The sequence below is a fragment of the Bos grunniens genome, chromosome 1, assembly GCF_055505025.1.
Source record: "Bos grunniens cultivar Pamir isolate PY7600 chromosome 1, Bosgru_T2T1.0, whole genome shotgun sequence".
Classification (NCBI taxonomy): Eukaryota; Metazoa; Chordata; class Mammalia; order Artiodactyla; family Bovidae; genus Bos; species Bos grunniens.
The window spans coordinates 112,351,546-112,364,284 of NC_141165.1; the positions used below are offsets into that span (position 1 = coordinate 112,351,546).

The 12,739-nt window shown below is 39.0% G+C and overlaps 1 protein-coding gene across 3 annotated transcripts in view; it reads right to left on the reverse strand.

Annotated features, from left to right (window-relative positions):
• Positions 1-4,004: 4,004 nt before the first annotated feature.
• The window catches only part of TMEM45A (transmembrane protein 45A), a 114,458-nt gene continuing 105,723 nt past the window's right edge, over positions 4,005-12,739 (reverse strand). For all 3 annotated transcript variants that reach the window (XM_086409890.1, XM_086409882.1, XM_086409901.1), the window contains exon 6: positions 4,005-4,431. In XM_086409890.1, coding sequence (XP_086266016.1) covers positions 4,338-4,431 — 94 coding nt within the window. In that variant the 3' untranslated portion in view covers positions 4,005-4,337. The remainder of the gene's footprint in view (positions 4,432-12,739) is intronic.

Genomic DNA, 12,739 nt, shown 5'->3' on the forward strand with positions numbered 1-12,739 from the left:
ACCAGACCCTGGTTCCAAAAAAAGTTGGGGATCACTGCTACAGGGGTTGTGTTGGATAATATGAAGTTCTATAACTACATACTGAAATAGATTCAAGCTGATTTTATTTAATTTAGGTGCAATTTTAGGCTATTTAAAATTGACCTGAGGCGCCAAGGGAACCTGAGTCAGTTTCTGAGCAGATGAGAGAATTGTTCCAACTTAAATTGCTAAGCCCCTTGGTTACTTGGCTGAGCTTATTTCCGTGTTTTAGAGTCTATATGCATTTTGGCTTCACACACAAATTATTAGGTGGGGATTATATTGGGCTCCATCCCATAGTTTCTTATTAAAAATCTTTAATTCTCCCTTTTGGACATTTGAAAACAGGCAGAACAACTCAAGTTCATGAGAGGAACCAGGTAAGAGATTCCTCTATTTTAACCTTTTGCATTAATCATACCAATTCCTCCCAAAATTTATACAAGCACTGAACAGAGAAGGGTTGTCCTTGCTTTTAAAGTATTAAAAGCTAAGAAATACTGACATCCAAGCTTAGAGCTGCTGAATTATCATTAAAAGAGGGTGATCTAGAATTCATTAGAATATCAACCTTAACATCTGTTAAAAAAAAAAAAAGTGGTCTCATCAGATAGGAAACATATGGGTTAAAAAGTGCAGGATTACATCAAGTTCAGAAATTTTTACACTTAGAAAGAAATACAGTTAATATCTTAAGAGCTAAAGAATAATGAAATCCTGTCAAATGACATGACAATCTGGGCAGGGGTTGCAGGTTTTCATGAATAGGCAGAAAAGACAGGTAATTTTAAGTATGACTCCAATTGGGGAAGTGCCTTCCCAGTGCTGTGCAAGTCTTGGAGACAGCCTGTGTGAAGAGCTTGATGTAGGATTGTAAATAACAGGAATCAGCATGTGTCATTAGGGTCACTGTCAAGAATACTGCCCTCTTCAGGGCAGGATTGATCAGGTTTGATCAATCCTTAGTTGGGGAGCTAAGAGCTCACATGCTTCACAGCCAAAAACCCAAAACATAAAAGAGAAGCAATATTGTACCAAATTCAATAAATACTTAAAAAATGGTCCACATCCAAAAAAATATCTTTAATAAAAAGAACCACATCTCATTCAGTATCTGGATCCTTTATCTCAACAAGCAGACTAGATGTTCCTGGTATCATTTGTCATAAACAAATCATCTCCTTAACAGTAAGTCTATTTTAACATGGAAAGAGTCGAGCTAAGTACAGAATTGATAGGAATCATAATGTTGATATTTGTGCCCTAAGGAACTATGAATGTGCAGCATTTTAGGTATTTATAATTTTATAAATAATTTTATCCATGCAGATTAGTCTAAGTGCAATTCATAAGTGTGCAACTGACCAACAAATTTACGCTTTTGAGTTTCAGTTACAATCTCATTAAGTTTATACAGAATTGGAATATTTAAGAAAACAAGTTTCACCACATTAATAAGCTTAACAAATTAGATTTGTAGTAATAACAACTTGAGGATATTTGTTGGTTAATTGAAGTGCTGAAAAATATAAAAATATTTAATTCATAAAAACAGTGAAGAAGTGTAAAGGGAAATCTAAGTAAGTTTAAAATTGTGCCCCAAACATTAAAGTCTTCTTAAAACTGAGTGTTAAAATTTTCTAGACTTAAAAATAGAATAATAATATTTATAAAATGAACTTAAAGTTATAAGAATGGCTTATCTTTTTTCATTTTTATTGGTTTGGTCCAGGAATCCAATCACTATTCTCTGTACATCTCTTGAAGCACCTCTCCAAACTTAAAGCAAACATCTCCCTTTATTGCCATTTATTTGGGAGAAGTTTTTTTTTTTTATTATTATTTCATTCATGTCCTCTATTCTCTCAATCTTCTCAATCTGGAAATCACATTAGATACAATATAGAATTTCTGGATTTATTCTCCCTGTATATGAACTTCTTTTTCATGCTTTTAAATCTGTTGAGTCCTTGTACTGGGAGAGCTTGTCATTTCTCAGCTTTTATTTTGGCTGCTCCTGCAGTCCCCCATGACTCTTGCATCACCTTCTTAATCCACATCCGAGATATGATCACTACAACCTTAACTAATGAGCCCTGAGTTACATGATGAGGAGGACACCAAGATGGTCATAACCTGATCTCCTGCTTCACCAATGAGCTGGCAGTTGCTGCCATGCAAGGCTGCAGTTCCATAAGAAAAGGCAGTTACAAGTCACAAAAATAGCTGAGGAGGTATTACCACATCCACAGCCATGTTGATATTGCACTGAGTTATTTAGAGTCTCTTTCCGTTGGTTATGGCATGTCAAGCATGGGATACCTATGAAGAGGTTTGGCAAAAGCTCAGGCATTGAGGCTGGTTTTTTGGAAGAGTCAAGATAAAATACAAACAAAAGTAATGGAGGATGCTCTTCCTTTATCCCTTCTTTGGTGAAGGTTCCATAAAATTATAATAATGGTGTTTAATTTATTGCTCATTGCAGGGACTAGAGGCAGATAGCTCCAAACTATGAACTTAGACCTGAACTAGAAGTTCTTCCTCTGAGAACTCACTTATGTTCTCTCTGTGCAGAAACTGCAGGAATGGATATTTCTGCTCTCTCGTAAAGACTCGTAGTATATTTACACTTAGTTTTCAAAATTCCAGCCTTAATCTCACTCATGCTAATCATCCTAGAGTTCCTGCTCCAGGCTAGGTACCAGGGATGCCATTTTCATGCAACTGCAGTTGACAGCTTACTCTTCTGAAATAAAAAGTTGCCAAAATCATAGAAACTTGCTGGGCAAGGGGAAGAAATCCAAGATATAAGACACACGTGGGGCAGAATGCCATGATAATCTGGGACCACAGTGTGTGAGCATTTCGCATGTCAGAGAGGTACTAGGGTCTACTGCATTGGTCAAAATAAACCTTTAGGCAATCACATCGGCTTTTTATTATTATCCTTTTCTTCCTTCCTTCCTCTCTTTGTTTCGCTCTTATTTGCAGTATTCAGGACCACTGTGGCACGCAGGATCTTTAGTTGCAGCATGTGAACTCCTAGTTGTGACACGTGGGATCTAGTTCCCTGACCAGGAATCGAACCCAAGCCCTGTGCATTGGGAGCATGACATCTTAGCCACTGGACCACCAAAGAAGTCCCCAGCTCTTTTCAGCCCTTACATGAAAAAAATAAATATATCTAGTTCTTTGACCTAAAGAATCCACTCACCTCCCTCCTTAGCGTCATATGATAAGACCAGACTGAGGTGACTTTCAAGATTTGTCAGTGCTTCTGGAATGCCAGGGAGCTTTGGGTTGTAATTGCCCATGTGTCACCTCCAGCTATCTGCTAGACTGCCTCTTTTCCTTCATATTCAAGTTAACCGTCACAGACTCCTGCGGTGCTCCTTATCTTTTCTGTCACAGCACAGACTGGCCTTTCTAATACGTACTAAATTAGCTTTGATTTTGTCTGAGAGCCTCTAGATTCATAAAATATGCCAGCTGGAAACTGACTCATGCAATTCAATTCCCTAACTTCAGAGAGTTATGGTAACTGTTAAAACCCTACAGGCTGGTGAATGGTAAAGCTAGAATGGGAAAGGATTTCTGACTCTCCACTGGGGGCTACTTAGTCTACTGACGAGGGAGGGGCACTGACTGTTTACCCTTGTATTCCATAAAAGGTTTCTCCTTGTTTTAACCCTTCAGTTATTTCAGCAGAGTGGATGGCGTGGTGGCCATACAAAGGCATGTGATGATTTTTTCCCTGCTGTGGATAACATCCTAACTCTCCTTTCCTAGATTTCCATGGCTTTTTCACCATGTGCCCTTCTGTAACCGTGGATCAGCCCTTTTCTCTTTAAGAGAGTGCACCACAGGATGACTTCCAGCTTGCTTTTTCCAGGGGAGAACACAGGTGCTACAAAAAGAGATGTCTCACGAAAAGGAATCATAACATAAGGGTGGGATACAGTTGAATGACAAAAACAAATATCTAAGGTGTTTGAATCAAGGTCCATGCATTCATTTATTTCTCAAGGTAGCAAGAAGATAAAACAATTGAAATTCCATCTATAATGAGTTACAAATGATAGTAAGCCCAGGAACCTTGAGCATATATATCTATAAGGCAAATAAAACAAATATTTTTCAGAATGTGGGCATCACACTTTAGCTAACCTGAGGAGAGCCACTCCAAGCCCCCAACACCGTGACACCAAGAATCATTCTCAACCGATTGTTTTCCAAACAAAACGTGAAAAGGCAAATCTGTGACTAATAATAATAGAAGAAAATTTTCATCCAGAAAGACTGGATGCCCATCAAAGTCACATCTCTTCTTCTGATTCTGGTTCTCGTTCAGCATTTTTCAGGAGTCCAACTTCTGAGGGGCAGAACCTCGTAAATCGAGATTTAACCAACCTGAAGACAGAATGAAAATCATCTTGTATTATGCTGTTTAAAATTAAACCCCCAAATTATCTGTATCTATAATACAACAAACTCCAAATTATCTGTGCAAATGGAAGAGGTACCCCCAAAAAGAAAAATCACTTTTATTTGTCTTTGGAGCTACCTGTGAACATTTTGTGGATTAAAGCTGCATAGGAGCAAACAGACACAATAAAGCTCTAATATGTAATGATTGTTTGCATCATATTCAAAATTTATAACTTTAATAATTTCTAAAACAAGCAAGAGAATCTCTGAAGTAAGCCCAGACAAAAGAGCTCAGGTGTGTGTTAAAGAAGCCCTCTCTAAGAAGGAAGCACACAAAGGCATCTCCTTCCCCACGTCGAGCCCCATGTCAAGCCTGGGCTGTACTGCAGCCCTTACTGCAGCCCTTACAGCTCTCTGAAGACTGCAGCAGTCTTCAGAGAGCTGCTTCTGTGCTGGCCCCAAGCTGCTCTATTGCATGTGATGGGCCTGGATGCATTCAGAAGTTGAAAGAAGTGACCTCTATTCTTCTAACTATTTGCATAGATTAAGAGAATCTGTAGGTGTGGTTGGGAAATTATCATTTTGGCATTGGAAGATATGAAACTTCTTGGTGGCAGAAACTCAGCAGGCTCTTTTGTTCTCTGATATAATAAAAACTAGGTAAAGCTTTTCCTGTACAGGATTATTTGTGAAGACATCTCGCTGTGACTATGTCAATAAAACATAGCTAACTTTCAGAAATATACAATATGGAAACAAACTGATAAATAAAATCATTCTCATTTTTTGAAAAAATGTCACTAGCCTATCTGTATCTATACACTTGTTTCCTGCCTTTCTTCTCCCACTGAAGGTCTGGCCCACCCCTCACAATATACCTAGTTTTTACTTGTGCTCTGGATCTCACTGGAGTATGAACTTCCTAAGAACAGAGACTTCATCTTATTTACTGCCCTAACTCTTGTCAGTGTCTAGAACGATGTCTGGTACACAGTGCCTCACCACATATTTAATGATTTAATGGGCTTGTGGAACAGTCTTCCAGGAGTTTATATTACTCATCTTGCTGTTGTTGTTCAGTCACTCAGTCGTGTCAGACTCTTTGGGACATCATGCACTACAGCACGCCATGCTTCCCTGTCCTTCACTATCTCCAGAGTTTTCTCAAACTCAGTCCATTAAGTCGATGATGCCATCCAGCCATCTCGTCCTCTATCACCCACTTCTCCTCCTGCCCTCAACCTTTCCCAGCATCAAGGTCTTCTCTAATGAGTTGGCTCTTGGCACCAGGTGGCCACCAGAGGTAATTCTTCAGTCACTTGCAACTCACCATTAATTCCTCCAACACACAACGGAGCAGTATCAGTAACATCTATTGACTTATCAAGAGCCAAGAAAAACTACTCAAAATCACTTGGCTTGATAATTAGTTAACTATTGACCTTGCTCCCAATGTCCTCAACTCTTCAATGCACTATTATCCTGAAAGGCTAATACTTCTAACTAAGGTGACAACTGGGACAGTGTGTCATTTTTAATCCCACACAGTCACCTCCATATTGCAAAACCTGAATATGCATTAAATGAAAGGAATTAATTAGTTACTTCATTCACTAGATTTATTCCTGATGACTCCTAGAAAATAAATAACTGTCTGCTTATTACCAACTAATTGTTAACACAGAATCTAAGGACTCCTGCTGTTCCCCACATCTGCTCTCTGAGCTGTATCTGTTGCTGCTGTTGTTCAGTCATAAGTCGTATCCAACTCTTTGCAACTCCATGGACTACAGCATGCCAGGCTCCCCTGTCCTTCACTATATCAGGGAGTTTGCTCAAACTCATATCCATTGAGTTGGTGATGCCATCCAACCATCTCATTCTCTGTCACCCCCTTCTCCTCCTGCACTTAATCTTTCCCAGCATCAGGGTCTTTTCCAATGAGTTAGCTCTTCATATCAAGTGGCCAATGTATTGGAGGTTCAGCTTCAACATCAGTCCTTCCAATGAATATTCAGGACTGATTTCCTTTAGGATTGATTGGTTTGATCTCCTTGCTGTCCAAGGGACTCTCAAGAGTCTTCTTCAGCACCACAGTTCGAAAGCATCAATTCTTTAGCATTCAGCTTCCTTTATGGACCAACTCTCACATCCATACATGACTACTGCAAAAACCATAGCTTTGACTCTACAGACCTTTGTTGGCAAAGTAATGTCTCTGCTTTTTAATATGCTGTCTAGGTTGGTCATAGCTTTTCTTCCAAGGAGCAAGCATCTTTTAATCTCATGGCTTTTAATCTCATTTTTTAATCTCATGTCACCATCCACAGTGATTTTGGAACCCAAGAAAGTAAAATCTTCCACTTTTTCCATTTTTTCCCCATGTATTTGCCATGAAGTGATGGGACCAGATGCCATGACCTTAGGCTTTTGAATGTTAAGTTTTAAGCCAGCTTTTTGGGTCTCCTCTTTAACCTTTATCAAAAGGTTCTTTAGTTCCTCTTCACTTTCTGCCACTAGGGTGGTATCAGATTGGGGGATAGAGTAATAAAAGGAAATGCAAGTAATTTTTAGTTCCTAGAATCATGCAAGTGCAGAAAATTAAGGTCAGGGTATGTCTGGGCTTTTGCTCCCACATGTTCTCTTCAGTTAATATAAGAGCAGAGCTGAGACTCTGGGTATATACTTCCAGAGTCGATCTGGAAATCAAACTTTCAAAAGGCAAAGGTACAATCTGATATGAATTTTGTCATTTCTATTTTGTTCTTCAATATGGCTCACAAGAGTTGTCTCCTTGAAGACCAACCTGAAAATCGGTAATATTTCTCCATCCATCCAGAGGGGCTTTTGAAATAGTTCTGTACCACAGTGGTATTATATATGAAATACAACAAAGATTTCATAAAGATAGGTCTGTCCTATGAGCTGTCATGAGGACAACAGCAGGCATGGGACTAGATGAGGCAATCCTTAAATCATTATTCTGGAAGGCTGAAAAGCACGCCTTCATTTTTCAGAGATTTGGGAGGTAGGAGTTTCATAACCCAGTTTTGTTTCCATGGTGATCTTTGTGCTCTGTCAAATAAATTCTGATAGAATGTCCTCAAAACCCATCAGCTGTGACTGAGTTACAATCCAGTTCACAGTCAAACCATGATGAACAGATTTTCAAAACTCTTCATGACTACAGGAACTACATATGACCTCACTGAAAGTTAGTATATATTCTTCATGATATTCTTTAAGCTATTGCTTAATGTTATATAAAAATACATTAGAACACAAGTTCTTGGCCTAATATTTCAAGAGCAATATGAGAGTGAAACTTAAAAGCACATAAAACATGATTTCCAAACAACTGAACACTATTTGAGTAGTTCTGAAACAGATCTGTTAAAACAGAAATAAGTGTCTATTGAGTACCTATATAATTTTGACAGTATGACAAAAGCTGTGAGAGATATGAAAAAAGGTCTTTTCCTGCAGGTGAACAATCTAGTTAGCAGATAAGACTAACCTGAGCTAATAGTAAATATCACAAGATAGATCACAACTGTTAAAATGTGTATTAGAGACTAAAGTACTGCAAAACTCTTGAAGGGAGATAAGCAAAGACTAAAACAATCACAGAAGTTTTCACAGGAGAGATGGGCATTTAATTAGGATATGCCAGGTAGATGTAACTATGTGGTCAATAAATCAAAGGTTCTGGGTAAGGAGAGGCAACTGAAACAGTAAACATGGAGCTTCTGGTTTCTAGCAAACTATAGGTGGATAAGAGATTCATTAGTGGTCTGAAGGTTTTTGAAACAGGAAGAGACAATAGTCTTCTTTTGGCTCTGGATGGGAGCTGACATGGGGTAGAGAGATTGCTTGAATGCTGGCTTTATTCTTGGAGGCTGCACAGCCCCTAAGGAGATGAGGCCCAGAAGTCAGCCTAAAACAACAGAGGAAGAAGTCAAGTTTCACTCAATGACAGAGTGAGTCTTAACCACCAGCACATACACATGCTTTGAGGGAACTGAAAAGGACTAATAGAAATCACTCAGGGAGAAGGTAGAATTTGCCAGCACCCATGGCACTTAGACCTCTGTACTATGCTGTGCTTAGTCGCTCAGTTGTGTCTGACTCTTTGTGACGCTATGGACTGTAGCCCGCCAGTCTCCTCTGTCCATGGGGATTCTCCCAGCAAGAATACTGGAGTGGGTTGCCATGCCCTCCTCCAGGGGATCTTCCCAACCCAGGGATCGAACCCCATGTCTCCTGCACTACAGGTGGATTATTTACCATGTTAGCCATAAAGGAAACTTAGACCTCAAGTAGGGGGTAACTACAGATCAAGGTAGGCTGACCCAAAATATACAAGAGACATAATGGAAGCTAGACCAGGAAAAGATTTCCTCACCCAGAGATACAACACCAAAGCTCTTTAGCAGTGAAGCTCAAAGAAGCACAGAGCAGGAGAGATAACCGGGGTAAATGTCTAGAGAAAGGACTAGAAAGCTAGTTCAGGCAGAGTCTGAGACCCCTCTGGTCTAGAATCAGCTACTGTAATTTAGGGATTTAGAGAACATGCTAGATGTGTACTGTCCAATATGGTATCACTATGCATATATGAATATTTAAATTAATTAAAATTAATGTGGCACTAGGCACATGTCCACCTGCAATGCAAGAGACCTGGGTTCGATCCCTGGTTGGGAAGATCCCCTGGAGATTCCCCATGGACAGAGGAGCCTGGTGGACTACAATCCATGGGGTTGCAAAGAGTTGGACAGGACTGAGCGACTAAGTACAGCACAGGCACATGTCAAGTGCTCAATAATCACACACAGCTCATGTCTATACGATGACCATAGATATAGAACAATCTTCAATCAATGCTAAAGTCTGAAGGATTGGAGCCTGCATGATTAATAGTTGGAATCAGCCAGGCCAACTGTGGTTTGGCATTACCTACCATGCTAATAGAAATAATAATGAACCATACTCGCTTCTTTCATTCCAACAATCCTTCAAGCTTCAGTTTAATTCTCAATTGTGAGGAGGCCTCCTCTGTGTTCCAATAGTGCTTTATTCTTACACTATTTCCATTTATCGTACTATATTTAAACTGTCTCTCTCTCCCCATAGGGTCTATACCTTATACACTTTTTGATACAGAAGAAGGAGAACAAGAACTAGAGGAATAATAAAAAGAACAAGAGTGAGTGGGGGAGGTGGTTCAAGATAGCAGCCTAGGAAGGTCTTGAATTCACCTCCTCCCATGGACACAGCAAATCTACAGCTACATAAAGAACAATTCCCTATTAAAAAAAAAAAAAAAAAACCCTGAAAACTAGCGAAAAAGCTCCTCTACAACACAGGACAAGGTTCACAATGAGATGGGTAAAAGAGGCAAGAGACATGGTCCCGTCAAAGACCCCATCCCCAGTGTGAAGACTCACAATCAAAGAGACCTCACAGATACAGAGCTTCTTCCTGAGGAGCAAGAATTTGTGCCCTATATCAGGCACCCAAACGCTTGGGACTTGCATTGGTGAGATGAGCCCCAAAACATCTGGCTTTGAAAGACCAACAGGGCTGATGTCGAGAAGAACCAAAGGGGTGTAAGGAATAGAGATTCCATTGTGAAAGGGCTTGCATGCAGCCTCACCCACTTGGCCATACAACATAAAAGCCACAGTTTGAAAAGTGTCTAGACCATACATGAATGGAATTCATTTCCTAACCTTAGAGCATCTACTAGCAAGGAAGAAATCTGTTAGGATTCTCTCCAGGGATGGAAGCACTGGCAGGTTCCATTTTTGCTTTCTTCGGCCTCTACTTTGCTAGTGCCAGCACTAGCAGCCACCATTTTTGCACTCTTTTTCTAACTTGCTAGCACCAGTGTTAGAAATCAAAGGAGAAATTAAAAATTACCCAGAGATAAGTGTAAGTGGAAATACAACATACCAAAACCTAGACAGCAAAAGCAGTTCTAAGATGAAATTTATTTATAGCAACACAGGTCTACCTCAAGAAATAAGAAAAAATTCAAATAAACAGCCTAAATTTTACATCTAAGGGAACTAGAAAAAATGAACAAAGAAAGCCCAAAGTTATTATGAAGAAGGAAATAATAAAGATCAGAGCAGAAGTAAATGAAATAGAGACTAAAAAAGCAATAGAAAAGATCAATGAAACAAACCGCTGGTTCTTTGAAAAGATAAAATTGGCAAACTTTTAGACTTACTCCCTAAGAAAAAAAGAGAAGGCTTAAATAAGTAAAATCAGAAATATAAGAGGAGAAATTGCAACTGATACCAAAAAAAAGGTACAAAGGATTAAGAAAGTATTATGAACTGTTAAACACCAACAGATTGAATAACCTGGAAGTAATGAATGGTGACTGCAGCCATGAAATTAAAAGACGCTTACTCCTTGGAAGGAAAGTTATGACCAACCTAGATAGCATATTCAAAAGCAGAGACATTACTTTGCCAACAAAGGTCCGTCTAGTCAAGGCTATGGTTTTTCCTGTGGTCATGTATGGATGTGAGAGTTGGACTGTGAAGAAGGCTGAGTGCCGAAGAATTGATGCTTTTGAACTGTGGTGTTGGAGAAGACTCTTGAGAGTCCCTTGGACTGCAAGGAGATCCAACCAGTCCATTCTGAAGGAGATCAGCCCTGGGATTTCTTTGGAAGGAATGATGCTAAAGCTGAAACTCCAGTACTTTGGCCACCTCATGTGAAGAGCTGACTCATTGGAAAAGACTCTGATGCTGGGAAGGATTGGGGGCAGGAGGAGAAGGGGATGACAGAGGATGAGATGGCTGGATAGCATCACTGACTCGATGGACCTGAGTCTGAGTGAACTCCGGGAGTTGGTGATGGACAGGGAGGCCTGGCATGTTGCGATTCATGGGGTCCCAAAGAGTCGGACACAACTGAGCAACTGAACTGAACTGAATGAATAAATTCCTAGGAACATACATCTTCCAAGATTGAACCATCATGAAATAAAATATCTGAATAGGTCAATTACTATGAAAAAGACTGAAACGGTAATCTCAAACAAAAAACTCTCAATGAAGAAAAGTCCAAGACCAGGTGGTTTCACTGGTAAACAGTACAAATATTAAAAAAAGATTTAAATACCTATCCTTCTCAAACTTTTAAAAAATGTAAGAGAAGAGAATGCTCCCAAACTCATTTCACAAGGCCAACATTACCCTGATGCCAAAATCAGACAGATATCACACAGGAAAATAAAATTATAGGCTAATATCACTGATGAACATAGGTGCTAAAATCTTCAACAAAAGATTAGCAGACTGAATTTAAGACTGCATTAAAAGGATCATGTACCCTGATCAAGTGGGATTTATTCCAAGGATGCAAGGATGGTTCAACATCCACAAATCAATAATATGATACATCACATTAACAAAAAATAATTAAAATCATATGAATAGATGCATTTATGATTTAAAAAACCTCTCAACAAGTGGGTATAAAGAGAAAATACTTAACCTAATAAAGGCCATATATGACATGCTCACAGGTAACATCATACTCTGTGATGAAATCATGAAGGTTTTTTCCTTTAAATCAGGACCAAGACAATGATGCTTACTCTCGCCACTTTTAGTCAAAATAGCATTGTAACTCAGAGCATTTAGGCAAGGGGAAGAAAAGCATATAAATTGAAAGGGAAGAAGTAAAACTGTTACTATTTGCAGATGACATGATACTATATACTTCCCTTATAGCTCAGTTGGTAAAGAATCTGCCTGCAATGCAGGAGACCTGAGTTCAATTCCTGGGCAGGAGGATCCCCTGGAGAAGGAAATGGCAACCCACTCCATTTATTCTTGCCTACAGAATCCCCATGGACAGAGGAGCCTGACAGGCTACAGTCCATGGGGTTGCAAGAGTTGGACACAACTTAGAGACTAAACCACTATATATATATATATATATATATACACACATTATATATATATAATGTAAAACCCTAAATACTCCACCAAAAAAAACAGAACCGATAAATTCAGTAAAGTTGCAGGGTAAAAAATTAATATGCAAACTCATGTTTTTGTATACCAACAATGAACTATCAGAAAGAAAAGTTAAGAAAAAATCCCATTTAAAATGGCATCAAAAAGAATAAAATATAAAATACATGCAAACAAATTTAACTAAGGAGATGAAAGATCTACGTACTGAAAACTATAAGACACTGATGAAAGTAATTGAAGAAGACACAAATAAGTGGAAAGATATTCCATACTTATGGATTGGAAGA